The sequence below is a fragment of the Ambystoma mexicanum genome, chromosome 5q (assembly GCF_040938575.1).
Source record: "Ambystoma mexicanum isolate Mex_15411 chromosome 5q, UKY_AmexF1_1, whole genome shotgun sequence".
Classification (NCBI taxonomy): domain Eukaryota; kingdom Metazoa; phylum Chordata; class Amphibia; order Caudata; family Ambystomatidae; genus Ambystoma; species Ambystoma mexicanum.
The window spans coordinates 909,202,187-909,225,399 of NC_090933.1; the positions used below are offsets into that span (position 1 = coordinate 909,202,187).

Sequence of the window (23,213 nt, forward strand, 5' to 3'; positions counted from 1 at the left end):
TTCGCTTTTTCATACTTTATTTGACTTTGCTTCAAAGTGCAATTAACCTATGCTACTAAAGGCACACTTTCCAATTTCCACATTAGATACCACCTTAGAGGCTACACAGCCGTTAAGTACATTTGCATCCACAGAAATGGAATGGATGCTAGAACTAGGCTTTGCTGAAACAAAGGTAATAAATAGTGTATTATCCTATCTTGTTGGGTCTTCTGTAGCGTCACTTGGCACTTAGGGACCTGCAATAGATGGGGTGGGTTGCAATTGTTATTTGGAATAGAAAAATTGCAGAAGAGGGCAGAGGAAGGTTGCTATTATTGCAGTGTTGAGGCAAGATCGGAAATAAATGGGCGCTGCGCAGAGGCGTAGCCAGGATTGTCTAACAAGTGGGGCCTGAAGCTAATGTCGTTGGGCTCACCACACTGAGTGGGCATTTACAGATTTTGGGTGGGCCTTGCTCGCTGAGGCCCTACCATGTCTACGCCTCTGGTGCTGTGTATGGGTTAACTACTAGGTATTTCTGGAGGCCCCTTGTCTGTGAAGCCTGACGTTTTCACACTGAGGTGGCCATGTTTGGTATCAAGTGTGGGTTTGTGTGGTGACCCAGCCGGGTACATGCATGCATGTGGAGGTTGTGGTGATGGTGTGTGGCATGGAGTATTTCAGGGTTATAGTGGCGTGAAAGGAAATGGGATTGGGGGCTAGGAGGGGCTTGCTGCTTAGCTATTAGTGTTGGCTTCTCTTGTGGCGAGGGGATGCCATAGGGGCCTGCCACTCATCTGCTGCAACAATGCATAATGGAGAGCACTCGGTAAGACAATTGCAATTTGCCAGGTTTACACTTTGCAAATGGCCATTCACATGACATTGTATGTGGATTAGCATGACACATCAGCAGTATATAGATGACCACCTCTTACCAGTTCTTGGCATTGTAATCATGCTGTGGTTGGAATGAGCGGGGTTGCGTATGCTGTTTGCTAGTGCATGGCACCTCTCCGGGCTAGTTGTATTGTTACCTTTCTAAAGCTGAGTGGTAATGCTATAATGGCATATGGGATTTCTATTTTTCAAGTGATTTTTTATGGAACAATGGCACTACCCACAGTGCAACAATCCCACCACACACTCTGGGACAGAAAACAGGATGTTCTAACCTGAACTTTTCGTTGTATATAAAATTATAAATAAATGAACTATTATTTTTGATTGTGCTATGGCTTATAGCAAACCTTCACAAATCAATACCAATATCAAGAGGAAAAATATAACAAAAACAGAAAAACGAAATAGTTTCATAATTACGACGCTCGTAATGTCATACTAAGATAGCTAAAAACGCACATTATGAATTTCAGTCAGATGTCTCATGAATCATTGTGAAGGCACCCCAAAATAGTAATGTTCATTTTTAAAACGTGTACAAATAAAGAATACATAAAGAAAAAAAAGCAGCAATTATTAACCAAACCTGGATGCCAGGGATTATTTGACCGCAAAAAGGATAAGAATTTATTGTAACATTAGCTCTAACAAAATCAACAATTAGTGTTTCCCAAAGTTCCTTCATGGACACACCCTCTGTAAAAGGATGTTTTATTGACCCCCAACTTGGCTTTATTCAGCCATAATCCATAATATTGCTGTCCCCTTCTTAAACCTAACCTAGGACCATCGGTTTCCAGCCAGAACAATTTATTCAGATGGAATTGCATTAAAAAATCTAACTTTATGATTGCGAATTTTAACTAAATACTGTTGCATCACGTTGTAATTGAGCCAATTCTGAACATAATGGTTCATTGTCTACAATAGACAGAGGTGATTCTTATTATGTTGCTAATCCCAAATCCTTCCTTTCTTTTTAGGTTCAGTGGCTAAACCTGAATATGGTGGTTTCATATCAATTTTCACTCTGATGTCCTCTGGTAAATGATCAGATTGAATTACATACGTGGTCAACAAGCAGCCAGCAAATCAGCAGTGTTGCAAGGATTGAGTCAACCAGAGCCTGTCTAATTTTATATACAGTGACCTTCTCGGCTTTGCTATAGTACACAGCAATGTGAGATTGAGTTCAATATGTAAGGCTTGCATAAAATAACTGACCAAAATCTCCACATTTTTGAAGCAATCATTTATGCAATCTGTTCTCAATTCCATAGCATATAGAATCCTTGGCACGATTTTCTGGCTGTAGGCCTTTATCAAGGGCAACAATGAAAAGCCTCCCTATGAGTAGTCCTTCCTTAAAAGCTAATAAGACCGGCAATATTTTATGCAACAATTTCCATTTTTGTCATGGGTCTGTTAAAGCATTAGAAAAAGAAAATCCCAAATAGATTGAATTAGAAAAGCATAGAATCCCAAATGGATTGATTAGATAGTTGGGAACCTCCTCAGGACTGTGCAGATCCAAAGTCCATATAATGGTTTTCTCTATATTAATATCAAAGACATTTTGTTTAGCTTATTCTGTCATTGCATTTCAATATATTTACAATCCCTTTGGTGTTTTATAAAGAAGGTCTATATCCTCACCGTTGGCCAGCTGACCAATTGCAGTCACCCCTGACTTGGGGGGGGTACGGATATATGCTTAGCATACTAAAAACCTCTTGGAAATCAGAAATATATAGAATAAACAGACATGGTGTTTGACCACATTGTTTTTTCAGTTGTCTCATATTAGACACTTCATTTGACATTGTCTGTTCACAGTCCAGTCTGATCCTAATTACTGTGTTAGAGTGTTATATTATGATTTACTTGAGTAGGCCAGTATCATTCCCTCCAATTTAATCCGCTGTCTGGCCCCGTCGATCCAATCAAATGCTGCCGTAAATTTGAAAAAGGCTGAATAAATAGGGGTTTCAGGTTTTGAAAAGGCCCTATACTTAAGCATATCGAAAGTCATACTTTTGGACAGCATGGAACTTGGAAAATATGTTATGATCATCAGCCCACTTGTTTATTCCTTGCTGTTTGAATGTGGCAAACACTTCACTGCTGCCAGCCACAAGTGATGGGGCCTGTGATCCTCATGATTGACCTTCTTATAAAGGGGCACCATCACTGCTTTATCCCCGACTGGTGGTAAAGCACCAAGTCTAATGATATTCTAATTTAAGGCTATTAAAATTTTTAGCTAAATAGACGGTATTGCCATAATTGAAATTGCACCTAGTTAAGATGTCCTGGAATTTTGTACATTTTTATTACAGCTGCAATATCTTCCATCATAAAGGACCTCTCCATTCTGATGAAGAAGCCACCATTGTTCACCAATCTTTTCGACCAGGTGCTGCAAAACTAACTAATAAAATCTTCCCAAACAGGACCAGAAACTGTGTTTATGTAAGGCGATCCTTGCTGACCCATTGCATTTATGAGCTTCCAACATTTCCTTTAATCAGTACTCACTATTTACTCTAATATAGTGCTCCATTTAGCAAAGAGCTTAATTTTTGTGATATTTTTACCAATTCTTGTACTGTTGATTAATAGCCTCTCCATGACCAATATGCTCATCAACAGTATAACCCTTTTTACAAGTTCAATTATTTAGCTCTTTCTTAAATGCACTTTTATTATTATCTAAGAAAGGATCACAAATCTCAAACGTTCTACCTTTAAAGTGGATCGCGAGCAACATTTTTCTAACTATAATTTTACCCACCCAAAACTGAATAATGTCTGAGAATACCTGTAGGTCCAAAATGTAATTATAAAATCTCTGTTAGCAATTTGTGATCATTACTCAGTATTATCTTGGCCATCTTCTTTATGGCACGGAGAACCTATGTAACACAGTTAGGCATGTGTAGACCAAGGAGCAGGCTCATGTTCTCATTAGCACTGGGTTTTGTGTAGCAGGAATTCCACTCTCACGTTTAACATTGAGTGATTGTGTCTTTCTGTTCTCACTGCGCACATGCTATCTACATATTTCCAGAGGACAGAGGCTAAAATAAAGTAATCGTCATTTTCCTGATATCGTTGCTCCATATATAATCCCCAGGAATGCTCTATTGGTTCCACCATTACCCATAAAGGAACCCCAGACATTAAGCAATTCACAGAAGATTAATACTGTGTGGTCTGTGACTTGTTTCAGGACCACCTCCGGGATATTTATTTCCGGAAATTACCATTCAAGGAGTTCCACGAGAATACATACCAAACATGTAGCATTAAAATTACCTGCAATAATGACATTGTTTTCATCATGTTGCAGTTGCTAAAGTTCCATAATTGCTGTTACATTGTTCAGAATAACCATAAGGTATTGATGTCCTGGAGGGTTATATACATTATTTAGCAACCAGTCTTAACGAACACTGTTTATATCAAGTTCCAGGGAAACAAATAAGAGTTGAGACAAATTAAAATCTGCATAAACCCTTTTACCCTTAAAAGTGTTCTTAATTACAATGAGAAGCTCCTTTCTAAGTAGGCCTGATAAAAAAAAGGTGAATCCATCCATGTAAGGTACTTCCTGCAATCATACTTTTTGAAACAATTAAATATCAAACTTAGCAATGGATTCTTCGAGAAAGACCTTACCCAGAAAGCTAGTAAATTCCCATGTATTCCATGAAAGAAGCTCAAGATTGGTTCAATACTTGTTAGGTCTGATGTGACTGAAGAGTGCCTCAATTGCAAAGTGCACAATTTTAGAGAAGATACTTTTGAATAGGAAACACATATCATATCCTATTAACAGCTATGTCTATATTTCTTGGTAAATAAGGTTCTGAACTATTGGGGGGGATTTACAATGTATTTTCACTTGCCACAACTTGGGGTGATCTGGGAAATCTATCCATTTGATATCTTTAGTCGTCAATACTCTCAGATTAGGTATCTCATACAACAATTATAGAACGTTTGTACAATGAAGAGGATTTTAATGATTACAATCTAGTGAGTTCATGCACCAGAGAATAGCCATGTTCGTTACTGCAGGATCTCCAACCATTATGGGAATGAGATTGCAGTTGCATGGATGCTTGAGTGATTTCTTCACACAGAGTTTTATCTAGCTGGTTTTATTTCTCTTAATTGTTCGACTATCTCCAAGGCCGAAACCAAGGTGGCATATTCGCTACTTTATTCCACTACAGCCATGTAGTCTTTAGTTACATATGGCGGCATAATAGGGATTCTCATAGTTTAGACGCCTACAAGGAAGCAGCTAGGATTTATAAACTAGCTATTTTTCAAGCTAAAAAATATTCCCCGAATACTAGAATTGCTAGTGCACCTTCTAATAGTAAAGAGTTGTTCAGAATATTAAAAGAGCAGGAACAGCCCATAGGCCCCACTCAAGACCCTATTCAAAAAGAGGAAAGCTGGTGCACACGCATCCAGGATGCCTTGGCTGACAAATTGGTTAAGATTAAGGAGTCTATTGAATGAAAATAGCTGGTCTTCAACCTAAATAACTCTGTGGTCATGCCCCCTTTGCCAGTCAGGAGTAATTTGAATGCCCCGATTTTACATTTTTCAGCTATTTCAGAGGCTGAATTAGCCAAAACAAACGTGCAACTTAAAGTTCTCAAACTGCAAAGGGGATCCTTGCTCTGCAGTGATTATTAAGGAGTGCTCGCCTGTACTAATATCAGCCATTACAAAATGGGGGTCATTCAGAGTTTGGAGGCAGCCATGGTGCTATTAGCACCATGGCTGCCTCCAAACCCGGGTCCGGGCCGGGTAGGCGGAATGGGGACTTACCGGGACATTCCGACCTATGCGGACCCGGTAAGTCCCCATGCCAAAAACCATTCCCCATTCCCATTCGAGCCCCCATAGGGCTCAATGGGAATGGGGAAGACACTAATAATGGGCCCGCAAATTGCTAGTCCGTTATTAGCTCCAAGTTCCCTTAACGGGTCCTGCTAAGAACGGCTGGGCAGACCAGCCGTTCCTGGTGGGACCCGCTAAGGGACCTCAGAATAGGGCGGTAGGTCATTAACGGCACCGGCATCCTTACCGGTGCTGTTAACCCTCTACCGCCAGGGTCGGAATGACCCCCAATGTGTTGATGCCTCTTTTGAACAAAACTGCGTACCTAGTAACATCAAAGTAGCTTGGATTACCCCATTATTTAAAAAACCTAATCTTTGCCCCAAAACCCCAGCCAATTATAGACCGATAACCAATACTACATTTGTGTTGAAAATTCTGGATCGAGTGGCATATAACCAAATTGCTCAGCACCTCAATAATGTCCAGATTCTTCAGAAATTTCATTCAAATTTTTGGCAGGCCCCCGGGACCGAAACTGCTCTGGTATCTTTAAAATCGGAATTGCTCCAAGTAATGGATGTTAGCCAAATAGCCTTGTTAATGATACTGGACCTCTCGGTGGCATTTGACCTGGTGGACCATGTCATCTTGTCCACCAGGTTTAAGCAGTACGGACATTTTTCACCTCAAGCCGCTGAATGGGTAAATCCTGTTCTGTCCGACAGACAGATAATGGTGGCTAGTGAAATAGCTGAAGCTAATCCCATCCCTCTGTTATTTGGAGTCCCACAGGGAGCGTGTGTGTCCCCTTGTTTCTATAACATCTTCATGATTCCGATTTTTGATATGTTGGAACAAGAAGGGATCTTCTTTGTAAACTATGCAGATGAAACAATGTGTCATCCCCATTACAGGTGTGAATAATGAGGATGAATTTAACATTAACAGGGTCTACCAAGCCATTCAGAATTGGATGGTCTTGATTGACATGGCTTTGAATAGCTCTAAAACGGAGCTTATGCTAGTGGGGACCAATCAAAGACTGGCTAAACTTGATACAGCATACAAAGCTTTCAGTCTTGACAATTGTACGATTGAGGTGATGACGAAGGTGAAAACACTGGGCATCTATTTGGACAAGAATTTGTCTATGTAGGCCCAGGTTAATAGTCTAGTTTCATCATCGTCTTATTTCATTGAACTGCTTAGGCACCTTTGCCCATTTATCTCTGAGAAGAACGCAGGGATTCTTGGCAGAGCCATTATTGGCTCTAAATTGGATTATTGCTGCTGTTCTCTCCTTAGAACCTATCAGCGATGCTTCAGCTTTTTAGTCCAAATGTAGAGTTTGTTCTGTGTTGTGTCTCTTATGTTTCCTGTCTGCGCCCTTAAGCCCTTGGGTACCGGGTCGCACATTACAAATTTATAAACATAAACAAGAACAGTTCTCTGGAGAGTCGGTAAACCTGTCAACTACACCTGACTGTTTCAGCCATGATCCTCTGTGTTACGTCAAATAGAATTCATGTTTTTTCCAAAGCATTCATATAACTTGCAGTTTAGATTTTCTTTTGCATACTTTTTGTTCCTTCTATTAATTGTAAATAATGGTGCTTAAGTTCTTCTGTTAGGCTTGGATTAGTAGCAGTCTTGATGTTGCTTCTCTTTGACCTCTGTATGTTGTTCTGTAGTCAAAAGCATTAATATGGCGTTAATCCCCTGCTGCAAGGGCTGGAACCGGGGTAGCGGCCCAGCAGCCCAAGTTATCGTCCCGAGTGAAGTGAGGGCAGATAACAAGGGCTCTGGGCCGTTACCCCCTGTTCCAGCCCTTGGAACAGGGATTATGGCTATTAGCACCCTGGGTTGCCAGAGCGGTAACCACGGGGGCAAAAAAAAAAAGTTTTTTCTTTCATTCAACGGGACGCCACGCGTGTCGCAGTGAATGGTGGAAAATACTTTTCCAAGATTGCTGCCATGGAAAGGGAAGGCAGGGCTTTGTACGGAGCACCTCTTCCCTTTCCATGGCGGCATAGCAATGTGTAACACGGCTGGGAAAGGCATAGCAAGGCGCGGAAAAGCATAATTGTCCAAAAAGGCACAATTCGCCTTCTTCCCCACACCCCTTGCCCTTGCTGCTTCAGACAGCTGCCATTCACACTGTCTCCATCAGCTACTGTTAATCTCCACCCCATCTCCCTCTACCCCTCTCTCTCTCTGGCAATTACCCTTGTAGGTACAGCCGCGAGAGCGATTCTCGCCTCCCTTACCTCGCAGACTTGAGCGGTATGAGATCTCTTCCCTCGCTGTTGCCGGTCTGATGTACAATCTCTTCGCCAGCCCCATGGATTTGTTTATGTTACTGTTGCTATTAGTGACGCTAAAGCGCGTGCTCATGCCGAAACGGCGTCACACATGTGAGTGAAAAAATCTGCACCATCTTAGAATATCTCGTGTAGTGGTCATGCCCACATATCGCATCCCGCATGGGCAGGTAATCAGAGATTATGTTATTGCCATTGCAATTTGTGAAGGCATTTTGGATCCATGGGAAGTGCAACCCTATGTCAATGGTTTTTGTTCTTGCTGTGTTGGCACATGTGCTGCAGGCCCCGCAGGGGGTGTGGCCCTTTGGTGCTGCCTGATTCCACAAGGTGTTGGGTTAGAGGTGTTTGGTTCTTTATACGTGTGGATCAGTGTGTCGCGTAGGTTTTTTCTTCTTTTTATGGCAAATCTGGGTGTCACCAGGTTGGTTACTCCTACATTTAAGATCGGCCATAGTTTTTTTGATTTTGTTCACCATGGGTGAAAAGCTCTATACTGCAGTTATCTTGTCATTTTGTTCCTTTCGCTTCCCATGTTGTTCAAGTGTGCTGTCTCTCGGAATGTTCTTGGCTCTTTTTCTGGCCTGTTTTATAATCTGTTTCGGGTAGCCACGATTTTGTAGTTTTGTGGCCAATTGGCCTGATTGTCTTTCATAGTCCATCAGATTGGAGCAGTTCCTACGGTATTTTAAGAACTGCCCAAAGGGTAAATTGTTCCTAAGGCTTGCTGGGTGGTAACTCTTGAAAGTCATTAAAGAATTTGTTGGTTGGTTTGTTGTATACTAAGGTCGCAACTTCACCATTTCTTATCTCTAACTTGAGATCTAGGAAGTGAATGGAGGTACGACTGTGTGTCTCTGTAAAGGTCAGGAAGTTGTTCTGTCATTAAGCCAAATCATAAACGAGGCCAGATCTTCCTCACTGCCCTTAAAGATCATGAGGACATCATTGATTTACCTTGACCATAAATCAATACTTGTGGTCCACGGATTGATGTTGCAGTAGATAGTCTTGTCCTCGAACTCGGCTACATAGAGATTGGCCAGGGCTCGACGCAAAGGTAGCCCCCATTGCGGTGCCAGATATTTGTTCAAAGAAGGTGTTTTCATACAGGAAGTAGTTTTTTGTTAATGCAATCTCTGCTAGTTGCATGATCAGGTCGACAGGTGTTTCAATTGGTGGATCTGTATTTCTAAGGACCTTCTCTATTCCTTGTAGTGTTGCTATTTGCGGAATATGCATATATAAAGACTCAATGTGTAAGGTAACCAATAGTCGTGAATCCGAGTCAAAGGGTCGATCCTTAAGTAAGTGCAACGCTGAAGTGGTATCTTTTAGGTAGGATCTCATTTTGCATACCATTGGTTTAAAGAAGAAGTCGACAAATTCAGACAAAGGTTCCAGAATAGAGCCTATCCTTGATACTATTCGTCTCCCCAGGATAGGTGTTTTTCCTTTGTGAATTTTCCGTAAGGCATAGAAAGCCGGTCTTCTAGCTGTTTTAGAATTGAGGAATTTGTATTCTTTTGCTCTGATGTGTCCTTATGCTATTGCTTCCTCTAGAATTGGTATGGCAAGTTGGCGGATGTCATCAGTGGGGTCTCTGCCCAGCTGCCTGTAGCTTGTATGGTCTTCCAAAAGGGCCAGGTCCATCTTTTTGTAGTGTTCTGCATTCAAAATGACCGTGGCTTCCCCCTTATCCACGGGTTTAATCACAATTTACGATGCGGTCTGAGATGTCTGACCTGCTTAAGTTGTAAAACTCAGCATTGCTTCTGTGCAAGCTTGTGCATTTCTGCCTACCAGCTATGAAGACCTACTACCAAAAACCGGCACCACTGCAGTTTCCAATGGAAACCTAATCTTGACAGAGGGGGACAGAGCTCCGAATACTAGGACAGTCCCGGCAAAACTGGGACGTCTAGTCACCCTACAATACGATCACCAAACTAGCCCATGTGTCCTTCACAGGGGTGCCTCTCTGTGTCAAAGCTTTATTACAGAATACCCAAGATGGCCACGAGGTGCAGGAAAGACTAGGCCTCAGCGAAAGAATCTTGTGGCCATGTTGGGTGTACTGCAATGAATTGCAGACAGGAAGATCAAAGCCGTGCCATGCAGGTACACCACAGAAGAGGCTTTGATGTATTACACCTGCACACAAACGAATATACCTCATTCCAGGACGGCAAGTATAGGGGCACCCAATGGAGCAGAGAGCAACCAAGTAAAACTTCACACTAGGGAAGCTTGCAGTGGCGATTAGAGCCCACACTCCCTGCTCCCCGACTGGCGGCAGAGCAGGACACATGCTGTGATGTACATGAAATTGCTCCGTAGCCAAAAGGAACCCAAGCTCTGGCTTCATTTCCCAGCTTCTTCTGACCGAAGCATTCCTCAAATACAAACTGAATAATTTGGTGTTTTTGTTTTGAAGAGATGGCTATTTTAATGATCTGAGTCACAACACCTTTTAGGGGAAAAGTCCTTCCAGCTGGCACGGTGTCTCAGGAAGGATACCTCAGGGACAACATGCACGCCTTGGAAGCAAGACGACACGGAGCAACACAGGTACGACCCCTGAGCCCGCGCTTAGAAACCTCTGGGTATTAAGCGTGTTATAAATAGCCTATCATATCATATCACGGTGTCATTGGTGGAATGCTCTACTCATTCTGTATAGTGCTTTATCGGCAACCCAGAGGTTTGGCGAGCAGAGCGGCTGTAAAGAATTGTGCATTTATCTGGAGCAGCGTTTAGTGCACGAAGGTTGCGTTGCTATTACCTGTAGACTCAGGGCGATGCTGATCAGGAAGCTCCCGATAATCGCCAGGACGATGCCCAGAAGCTGATTCTGCAGAGAAAAGGGAAAGGGGAAAATTGTAATTTTAAATACACTTCTTTTAGGTTAGAAAACGGTTCCAAAATTAGAAAAATGCACGCGGATCACTACATATTCGCATTCACAGTTCACTAAATTGTTCAAGCAGCTAAATTGTTCAAAGCAGCTAAATTGTGGAACTCACTACCACCCACAATAAGAGTCAAACAGTCCTTCCATAACTTCCGCAAGAGTACTATCAAATGGCTCAAAGACTCAGACTTATAGCTGCTACATGATATAATGTCCCTAACCACGACTGCCAATTTGACTGTAAATATTTGTAGTTAGAAATGCAAATACTTGTAAATACCTGCATCCAAACTGTACAGTCTTCCCCTTATGTTATTCATGTTTTTATGTTTTATGGCATGTTTCCCCTTAATGTTTCTCCCTATGCTTCTCCCACCTGTGTACTACATTCTGTTTTATTCTTTATTGATGGATTACCCCTGTAACTTTTATGTGCAACTAAGCTGTGAATTATCTTATGCTCTGTGCCCTGTTACCTGCGGGTCTGGTGCGCCATACAAATAATAAACAATACAACAATACAATACAATACTTAGAACATGTGCCCTGGCACTTCAGTTTATTTCTAGGAGTCTAGACATAACAGCAGAAAGACTTGTTAAAGATCACAGGCTCTGACTCCTGGTGTTCAGATGCTGAATATGTCCTGGAAGAATCTACAGATGCAAGCCCAGGTTCAGAAAATCCTGAGTGGACGCCGCACCCGCTGCTGCTGTTTTCCCTCCTCTCCTCCCTCCTGCCCCCAAATCCAGCCCCTGAACACCCCACTCCGTGCCTCCCCTCACCAATGCCTTACCTGAAACGGCTCATGCGCCTGGGCCACACTGTACACGCAACTTGCAGGTCATTGCCATGGAAATGTAAGAGGGGATCTGGCTGGAGCCCCATCTTCCATTTTCATGGCAATCCTGCCTCTCTCCGCTGCTGCTGCGAACGACACAGCATGGCTGTTTTTCTTGTTCTAATTGCTATTAGCACCTCGAGGATTTGCATCCGAGTTCTAATAGCAATAATACGATGTTCTGTGGGCTTCACCGGTCCGGTAATGGCACCGGGTCACAGCGTTAAGGCCCCTCGCTTCAGTCAGGCCTGTAACTTGGGCCCTGAGACGTTACTGGCCGGTGAAGCCAGCAGAATGTTGTATTATTGTTTGCGTATAAAACAACAGTGAGGCAGGTTGGAGTGATCAAAACTCATTTGGGACATCACACCAGTCAAAATGGCCTGGCAGATTTAGCAAATGAGTGGGTTCTACGTCCTCTACAAGTTTCATGCAAAATAATATTTGCCATGGTTAAGGTTTGCAGGAGTGTTGTGTCTGGCGTCCAAGGGAAAGCATTAGTAACTACCCTTCTTCCAAAGGCTGTATCCTCCAACTATGACGTCATGGCAGAGGATTACAGCATGCATAGTCCATTTCCTGGACATCATGACAGGAGGGTACAGAATTGTCTCTGCCAGGGATTCTTTCCTCCTTTTTTGGGTTGCTGTAGGAAAAGAGGCTCATATTCTTAGTATTTCGTCTATTTCCCTCATGTGATTGAATGACTACTGCACTGCAGGAGTACAAGGATGAGTAGTGGATAAACCGCCTACTCAGTCCTAGCACCTCTACAAACCAACAGTGATCCCAGACAGGAATGTAAACCAGGCACAGCCAAGAGATTTACCTCCTCCACCCTTTGTGGTCACATGGGACGAGGGAAGGCTGTACTCTTAGAAAGGGGTGTGAATGTGAGACAGCAAACAGCAATAGTGCACAAGTTCCAAAATACACGACTGTCCAATCAAGGTTCTATAACAATCTATATACTTTAATTAATAAACAAATCAATCATACAACTATTACAAACACAATCAATGCCCAACCCTGTAAAAGAACAGAGAAAATGCAGAACACATATGTGCATGCGCTCTGGATACTTTAGATGGGAGGAAAAGGGCGTGCAATTGCAATAATGTCACTCAAAAGGTATGTTCTTGTGGAAAAAGGTGCAGCAAGGGCTTTAACCTGTCACTATGGCCACAGAAATGGACCAAAGGGGGAGAGGGGCGCTCAGAGGAGCAGATTTAAATGCAGCTTCTGTCTGCAGAGATGTTGCTGTCACATCAGCTATCAAACAGGCACCTGTGACCTCTGAACCTGCTCTGTGCCACTCATGCGCAGGATCTTCAGATCAGGAGCCTGGTGCAGCAGGAAACAGGTGCTACTCTCCTTTTGGCATGGAGCTTTCTGAAAGGGGAGTCTGTTTAAAAGACCAACCTCTCTGGGATGGAATGACTGGCATCATCAAAAACTAATGAAATCGGGGGATTTTACACCCTTGCCCGATGGCAATTCCTCACACCTCATACCACCCCTGTAGAGTCCCTTTAACAATGGGCCATGGGGACAACACAAGGGATGGAAAAAGGGGCACCAGGGGGGCCATACACGATATAAAATATATAGATGGGTAGCAATCATCTACATTGCGTATACCATCGTTGGGTTCCTTGGTGACATCATTGACAACTCAAGCTTTGCTCCCATTGTCTATCAGATACCACTTGGTAACCCTTAAGAGACTATATGCCCATAGGTGATAGCTACCCACCTATAATGCTATATATAATGTATGCAATATACAGCAATGTAGAGTAGTTATGCCTTAATAAAATGTGAACATGTTCACGCCATCGTTTTATAGCATTTAACAAAATGGCACAGCTCAGTTTAAAATATTGTACAATCATTGGTTCTCTCCGAGAGGGTGAATGAGTGAGTGAGTGAATGAATGTATGAGCAAGTGAGTTATTACATTTATTAGGTCAATGAAAAAGTGCATAGAAAACTTATTTGTGTATGTAGTTGTGGCACCAATTACATCAGTTAAATCCATAATTTCATTCTGGTGTTTGGTGGTGTTTATAAGCAATAAAGTGACTTCTGGTGCAGTGGACAGGTTGAGGCAGAGGCATTGCTGGTGGGCTGAGGGGGCTATAGCCCAGGGTCTTTTGGTCGTAGCCCCGGATAGAAACTCAGGGATTACAACCAAAAAGGCTAGCTAGCCCCCAGTCCCGACAGTCCCAAAATGAGCGTAGCCCCGGATCCTTTCCAGACCTAGCAACACCCCTGGGTGGGGGTAAAACAGAGTGCTGCATGAGAGCTGAGCTGAGGCCATGCAAGGAAGAGATAACGTGTCTCCAGATAGCAGAGAGACGATAAGATAGCTCAGGGGCAACGTGCTCACCTTGGAAGCAAAATTACACAGAGCAACACAGGTTAGATCCCTGGGTCCACACTTAGAAAATCATCATCATCAAACATCACTTTATTTTGATTGTAAACCATAAACGTGCATACAACATAATCATCAAACATAATCGTATTAATAGAATACATTGATTAGATATCACGATGTCTTTACAGGAGGCCGTGTTGCATCGATAATGTATATATATACTTCTCATCTGTTTAACACAAGTAAAATCATTAGTGGATGTGAGACTTTCCCACCGTGCGGCTTGACATTCTGCGTTCTCTGTCGATTGGTGATTTCCTCCAACCACTTTCCTTCGTTGAGGAAGGAGGTTTCTGCAGACGGGAGCAGAGTGAAGCAAAGGAGCCGTGAGAGGCATGCGGTGAGGGGGTGAGCTGCCCTGTGTAGGACTACTGCGCTGTGACCCGCTGTGATAGGGGCCACTGAGTTGTTGAGCTAAAGTGAGCGGTTTTGGTAGACGAGCGGTAAGGTGCTGGAAAAGCCCCTTAAGTACTGACTTCTCTCTCCTCCGTCATGATTTATGTAAAACGTTTGAAACATCATAAATTACATCAATGCAACCTACCGTTTTGCACAGCATCTCCCCCTCAATCAAGCTGCAACTCCTCTATTTGCTAGAAAATGTTGTCTTTGTCTAATAGCCATATACGGCAGACATGACAGAAGGGAGTTCTGCATAGATTCCCCTTCACAGAAGGGACATCTGTCAGTCATTAGTATTCCATCTGGCCATAACATTTGCTAATCTCCTTTTTAAGAACAATGCTCTCTGAAGCTGGCGTTCAATCAACTGGAAGTAATCCTCCATTGTGTAACTGTTCTTAATAGACAGAACATTGTATCCCATGGATAAATGCAGACAATTAGATACATATTGGCCCATCAGAACATCTTAATGTGCGCCAATAACTGTCTGGATCTGTCGTCGATTGCTTCTGGATTGGTCCAGAGATTGCCCAGCTTGAGTAGAGATAGGTACGACTTAACCTGCCTAAACCATTTGATTGAAAGTTCATGTTGGTAGACTAAGACGCCTTGCATGGCTAATCTATACTGTGCCAGTGGCTCCCACGCCCAAATATGTAACCAGGATAACACTGGTTTTAGAGTGATCTGATCACCAATACAGGCCAGGCCAAGTTCCATATGCAATGGGCGATTTGGGGTGGTCTTTGGGGCCCACAAAAATGTCTCAAGGAACTTTCAGTGACGGCTAGCGCAGAAGTCTTGGTGTGGCCCCATATTTCTGCTCCAAACAGGGCTGCCGCCATCGCCTGCGTGCTATATATTTTGAGCGCTGTGATAAGTGCATTTTTCCCATAGTTATAAGAAAAGCTGAGGATACCCCTACCCCCGCTTCCCCCTGTGCAACCAGCGCCTTGTGGCCTGTTGGTTTTGTGCACTCTACAAATGTAAAAATAAAATAAATTCAATGTTTTGCTCCATGTCAAATGACCTTTGTTAATATGTTCCGGCCTTTTCCCATCCCGTGAGATTCTGACACCTAAATAATCACAATGGGGGACCTCGTCAATTAAGATGCTGATTCGTGGCCGGGGGTCACAGTGTTTGCCACATCTTAACAACTTTGTTTTATTTAGAAACATGATCTGTTAATTTTAGAAGGCCTGATGGGTTTCACAAGATAACTACATCATCCGCGAAAGATAGAACCCCAATCTTCTCACCCCCGAGAGACGGGGTGTCTGATGTATTATTTGGGAATCCACAGAGCACCCATCAAAAACAAATAATAAAATATATATATACAGTAGGTCTATGGAGAGGAGAGGAAAAAAGCAGTGCAGCACACACTACTTCGCCTTTAGACCCTAGGTGAGGAATGGCATTATGGTGGTGCCCTTATATTAAGGCACCCTTTGCTTGCGGTGCCATTTTTACATCCCAACAATATGTCATGGGTTGATTTAAGAGAAATAATCAAAAATGGTATGCTGTGCTCGAGCGCTTCCATGGCAGGATCTGTAACGTGGGCGGCCATCTGTAAAGAATCCCCTCTGCACTGCACTTTCGCCTGCACCTGACCTGCACCAGGGCAGTCCAGATGTGGGGGGCATCCCATAATAGATCCCTTCGCGAATAAGGTGTATACCCTGGTGTGCAACTGACATTCCCGCCCTATGCTCCAAACATGCACCTTTTGTGTTGGGGCTGCAAATGCATGCACAGAAGCATTTGGACATGCAGTTCCCACTTTGGGAATTTGCTACCCCACAAAATGCAGACACCCAAGTGACAAAGCCATTTCATGAATAGGGCCCCATTGGTAGAATCCCAAAGTCATTAAGCTGTTTGGTCTGGAATTGTATGGATCATTTCTGTTGTGATATGGTGTTTTCCTGGGGTATATTGATGTTCTAACCATATAAAGGTTAATATGCCAACTCTATTTGCCTAGGCAGCAGGCCAACTGGTGCAAAGGGCAATGTGTCTGCCTGCAGCCACATAGCAGACTGCCCGGGAACCAGATAGGGTAGAAATAACGAAAGAAAACATATGTGGCCATTTTAGGCGTAGGCTTCTTAGACCGAGGTGCAGGGGCACATTCCTGGCATGGCAGAGAGCGCCAACACCCGATGGAGGACCTGCTTGTGGGTTGCATCCCATAGAAGCAGCTATTTTGCCTTTTGCTCATTTTCCGCAGAGGGTGTCTCACATAGTTGCCGCATTATTGGATCTATTCCATGTGTGTGACAGAATGCTGCAGGGAATCAAACATCTGCCAAAAAGTCTATATAGGGAACCAAATATCTTCCATTTTATTTAGAAAGATTCATTTGTTTCTGCAAAAAAGACATGAAAAAGGATTTTGCTACCAAGCCACGATTTTGACAAATTGGTGGGGATTTAAGAACATTCTATAAATTCTGAGTGCCAGAAAAATTCCATTTTAACTGCAATTGTTTGCTTCGGTCTAGTCATTTCCCTATCACACAACTGCTATATCAGTCTCTAAGCGATACCATTATTAAACCATTGGTTTTTTGATTTACCTATTAGGTGGCGTTTAGGCCGAAACTATTGCATTGGAGTACAGCTTGGGAGAAATGGTGTATGAGGCGGGACGCAAAGCTTGTAGGGGTTGTTTGGTTATTTACCCACTGCTCATGGTAAGCCCCATGCCCATTCCCACCCCCTTCCTGCCCAAAACACATCCTCCTTGGATATGATTGAGCTAGCTGTATCAACTCATACCATCAAACGTGGTGCTCGAAGTGCCTGACAGTATTTTTTCAAAGCAGTCTTCTGAGAGTTAATGACTTAATTTGAGCTGTAAACCTGCCATAGGTGTAATAAAAATGTCTTAACCTGGCCTGCCTTAAGTCACTGTTTATAAGCACTATGCGTGTCCTTCATTAAATTCCTGTTAAAAACAAGCATTGCCAAAGCCATCAGTTTTGGCTTCAACATAAGTATTATGTATTTGCTAGGCACTGCTTTTATATGCCCAGGTGCTCACACCATGTTGCAGCTCCTACCATCAATGGCCAGTTAATACGACTACGGCAGTGCCTGGCAAATGCCTTTCCCCTGCCTATAAAAAAGCCAGAACTGTTGGCATTGCCAATGCTTGTTAAAATTATATTGAGCACAAAGAGGGAGCTCAAAGGGTCTTGTTTCCTATCAACTCTTGTTTTTGGACTAGGTTCTCTTTTCATGTTTTACATATTTGAGCTTGCTTCTTATTTGTGTAGAACTTTTACAAACAGAGAATTGTCTCCTATACTGTGTGCATGTTTCCAGCACTTAAGTCTCTTTCCATGGTCCACGGTCCGCTGAACCGGATGCACTTGCTCTTAGGAAGTTTCAGACGGAATTAAAGGCAGTTTTTCCAAAGGTCAGTGATATTTAGTGGTCTCGGCAAACAAGCCACGGAGGTCATGTTGCGGGTCCTGCAGATGACCAAAAGTGACTTTAAATGTGGGCGTACGAATTTACTGCCATTTTGACCAATCCGCAGGATTTTCTTCAGATTGCCAGGTAGAGTTGGGGAGCAAGACAATATTTACATGTGGGCCTACTTTGCTCTCCAGCATTGCTGCCAGCATGAAGATGCACAGTGGCGGCAATGGAATGACTTGTTAAGGAATCCAACTGAAATGACCACCTGGTAAAAGCAGGCAGATTCCATAGCCATCATTAGCAATGGACTCCTGCAATCTTTACTTGTGGGTGGCAATTACACTTTTCTGCAAACATAGTTCCAAAGTGAAAAGTAATAGCATTTCCGCTTGTGTTTTACTCTTGAATTTTCTACAACATAAAGGAAAACTGCTTGGAGGGAACTTTTCGCACTTAAGTGCCAGTGGAAGTGCCTTCTCCGTGAAATCTACGTGTCATGTTAAAACAAACCCCTGCCCCATGAGTTTATTAAAGGAGCAAAGATGTGCTCCGTAGCAGGGCAGACAATAGGATCTGTACACGTACTATGAATTTCTTTGGGGCATTACTAATGAATGTGCGTTTATCATAAGCAATTAGCTTCACTGAGAACTGATGCACTATGTAGTGTTCACTTTATAGGGTTACTTTATGATAAACACAAAAGCAAGCCCCTGATTCACCAAAGTGAAAGTGGCAAATACGCATGGATTTTGCATGTTGACACATTTTTGAAGAATGAAACTGTTTATGAAATGATTTCACGTAGGCAGTTTCAGCCCACAATCAACATGTGCGTGCTCAGAGTGCGCCTGGGAGTGCAAGTCGCATTCGGGAATTCAAGTCAAATCCTAATGGGGATGTGGCATGAGTGTGCTTTCCTTGTAGCTCATTCTGCTTGGACCGGCCTATCCTGCCACATGCGAGGTGCAGGGAACATTGCGCAGGTAAGAGTGGTCTCTTGAGATACCTGCCTTAAACCTCTGACATCACCCTGGGCAGCCCTACAGACCATCGTTCTTCGCCTGCCAAGCCATTACAAAAGGGGAAAGATCATATGCAAATCAGGCTCGGTCCCACCCCAAAAGGGACAGTCCAGACAGAACTGCTTGGTCACAGCCCTTCTGCACGAGACCACAAGCATCGCCAGGCATGTTTCAGCCTTGTTGTGCCTCATCATGGAAAAGTAGCTGGGGTCTCTAGGCCCAGCAGGCACGGGACCCACGCCTTGACATACCCGTCCCACGCGAGGTGACCAGTGACCATAGCAAATGCGCCTCCAATGGCTTGGCAGACTGAAAAACGATGGTCTGAGGGCTTGCCCAGAGCTGAGCCCATTGTTATGATTTATTCAAAATCTTCCAGCCATCAACATTTGATTGATTTATTGATTGATTTATTCATTTATAGAGCGCTTTACACCAAGGCGCTGTACATTGGAACAACAAAATACAGAGTAATAACAACGTTATGAGCAAATTACAACTTGAATTTGGTTTTGCCTACATTGCCTGTCATGCAAAGCTTAGGCATTTCTATTTTCTTTTGTTTTGCTAACATTCCCCCCGCTAAAATAGGGTCTACAAAATATATTTATTTCCAGTGAAGGACCCTTCAAGACCGATCATTGAAAATGCATGCTTGGCACCCATTTGGTTGGAGTGCTGCCTTTACTTTCCACCAGTAGAGTTAATGCATAGCTTGGTGTCTGCTGTGACGCAGACACGTACATTTGCGGCGGTGGCCGGCCTACAAGTCCCTTGCCACTCACACTGCTCCCTGCAAATCAGTGGGCATTGGTGCAGGACTTGATGGAGGCAGATTTCAACAAGATCTTTGTCTCGGAACCTGAGCCATGGAATCCCACAAAAATAGTACACTGTAAAATAAGTGCTTTGTGCGGTTTGTGGATCCTGTGTGGTCGTCCAATGCCAGACCTTTTAACCTGTTGACTTTCTAAGAAAGGTGGAGTCAGGGGTTTCAAAGACTGTGCCGCCCTAACCAGCCTAACCGGACATCGGGTGTGGTTATCGATAGGCCCGCATCAATCCTCCAGCTATACATTGGGTGTGGTTATCTATAGGCCCGCATCAATCCGCCAGCTACACATCGGGTGTGGTTATCTATAGGCCCGCATCAATCCTCCAGCTATACATCGGGTGTGGTTATCTATAGGCCCGCATCAATCCTCCAGCTATACATCGGGTGTGGTTATCTATAGGCCCGCATCAATCCTCCAGCTATACATCGGGTGTGGTTATCTATAGGCCTGCATCAATCCTCCAGCTATACATCGGGTGTGGTTGTCTATAGGCCCGCATCAATCCTCCAGCTATACATTGGGTGTGGTTATCTATAGGCCCATATAAATCCTCCAGCTATACATCGGGTGTGGTTATCTATAGGCCCGCATCAAACCTCCAGCTATGCAGTTTATAGTGTATGCCATAATACATGTCAATCTATAGAGTAGTGCACCACTCTGGCCTGTAGTCTACAACTCGAATGGATTTTCAGGATAACCCAAGAATATGTAAACGTTTTCCCATTTGGATCAGTTGGATGTAAACTTATGTAATCCTGAAAACCTAGCCCGTTCACGACCCTCGCGTACCAGAGTTGTGCAGCGAACGCTGGCTCAAGGTGCGCTCAAGGGGTGAGGCTGTACGAGGTCTCCACCCGGCGCAGCAAATAAAGGGCGCCTTGCCTCCAGCTCAGTATCAATTAAACTTAAGTATCAAACAAGTGGTGAAGTGCCAGCGCCTATTAAAGAACCAGGCCGCACCAGGTACAGCCCTTGAACACACTTTAGAAGAACAGCAGGGGGCTCAGTTCTGTTCTTCAGCTGATACTTGTTCTTGATCGGCATTATTGGCTGGGTTGGAGCGATTAGTGATGGACCCAGTACCCCTTGCCGAGGGGTTCCTGATGCGTCACTAAAAGCAGTGAAAAGATCATCATTCAGCAAGGGGTAATTCGCCCAAAAGAAACCGAAAAAACTTATTTTTTCCTAACTTTGTAATACCTCATTTTAGTGCAATTCCTTTGATAATCCTGATGTTCAAAAAAAGTCCATGATATTTGTGCACGTTTGTAAATGACATGTCTTTTTTATAGCACCTATTTGTTAGTTAACCTATTTCTTAGCGCTAAGATTTTTTCAAATTAGTGAACCGCGGGACAGGGAGTAAAGTTTTCTATGTTTCTGTGTTTTATTCTGACCATTAGCGCATCCCCAACGTTGCTTTTTTTGGTTATTTATAATGCTCCCTGCCCTTTTAATTAATTTAAACAATTAATGAATGTATTAATGAATTGATTCATTAATATTTTCTACAAATCGTACATTTAGGAGATGCAGGGGCTCCACCGAAAAGTCTCGCACAGGGCACTGGCATGCCTGGGGCCGGCACTGTGTGCAGCCCTGGATCAAAGTGAGTGGAGGTGAACTGGTTCTGGGGGTGACGAGATTTTGATGAAAGCCTGCAGGGGCGTGTTACTTAGTGGGAGTGTGCGAAAGATTTGAATGACGGTGTTCTGCGAGTTCTCCCTCTATATATGTCTAGCGCTAATATGATGCAAACCTAGTTAAGAAGACTGCATAAAAGCAAAGCTGAGGCGTTTTAGAGCAACTGCATGTCGTCGCAGTCTCCTAGGAGTGGCATGTGCAGGCATGAAAAAAAGCGCGCGCGCGCACACAAACACACACACACGCACAGTGCATTTCTGTTGCATGCTCGCCTTTTCCAGCCATATGTTAGACTGAAACTACAAGATTGTCTTATTGCCAGGTTTTTCTAACTTCTCCTTCTTACACATGCACACTCTTCGACTTGTCTGAGAAAACGCAGCTGGGGATCAATTTTGAGTCCTCCAGAGCATGGGCATAAATAAGGGAGGGGGGGGAGACAAGTCTCCCCCAACTTTTGTGGCATGCCTTTTTGTCCCCCCCATCTTTTGGTGGGAGGGCCGGAGAGCCACATTGTGGCTGCTGCATTCAATGAACATGTAATTGGACAGCGCGAGCCTGGCTGAGGTATTCAGCCAGGCTCGCGCTTTCTCATTACATAATGCAGAGCTGATCTCAGCTGCGTGTTTGTTTGCAGGAGGGCTGGGCTACAGGCTGACCCTAGTGATCACATTTGGACAATCACATTTAGGGTCTGGGGTGTATTTAGCATTACAAGAGTGGGGGGTGAGTTGAGGCACGAAATTCAGTGCTTTCAATAGTCTAATTCACACCCCCAAACCGCCCACCCCTTCCCAAACGTACTTTTTTGTTAACATTAGTGGTAGATGGCATTTTTACGCATAAAACTGCAGGATCTTTGCAGATGCGGGAAATCCATCTATTAGAGCTCTGTCCAGGCCCTCTGGGGCAAAATATATGGAAACCTCTTAATTTGCATATGGATTGCACCAACAAAAGTGACTTCACAGAAATGGACATTGCAAGGAGCATCATCAGTCTGTGATACGTGGAGGCGCCAAGGGAGTGACTTTAGAATAAGTTGCCATAAGTAAGCAAATGTCAAATAAGTTTGTGGTGCAAAATACCTAAAATGCACTATTGCTGTATATGGAGCAACTCTTTAGTCATCAGACTTTTTTAATTATAATAGCATGATATATTAACATAAGCTTTGAAGTGAATCAGAATCACGTACAGAGCTTCAGATAAGACACAGTGGGATTAAACGGATTGCCCAGGATCACACACTTTGGTTAAATGGTGAAACTGGGATGGGGACAATTTAAGCAACTGTGCACATCTTCCCAGGCTTAGTTGATATAGATATTTATTAAGGTTTTGCTTTACATTTCATGTGCTTAAATAATTATTTATAGCAGTGCCTTGGAAGCAAACCACATTACATAATAAGCTAACCTTTCATAGTAGACTTACTGTACACTACATACAATGTCAGAGAAATATGTGGAGGAATGAGAGTATGGCTTTAGTTTTATTATCCCCATCCTGTATGCAAAGTCACAAAAGTATCATGCAGATTAAGTGAATCTAACAAATCCCCCTTGGGTTTTAAGCCATAGTCATTATTT

At 43.4% G+C, this 23,213-nt stretch overlaps 1 protein-coding gene across 1 annotated transcript in view; it reads right to left on the reverse strand.

Annotated features, from left to right (window-relative positions):
- The window catches only part of NIPAL2 (NIPA like domain containing 2), a 690,092-nt gene that overhangs the window by 501,340 nt on the left and 165,539 nt on the right, over nt 1-23,213 (reverse strand). Inside the window, exon 2 of the mRNA XM_069621416.1 lies at nt 10,858-10,926. Within this exon, the coding sequence (XP_069477517.1) occupies nt 10,858-10,926 (69 nt within the window). The remainder of the gene's footprint in view (nt 1-10,857; nt 10,927-23,213) is intronic.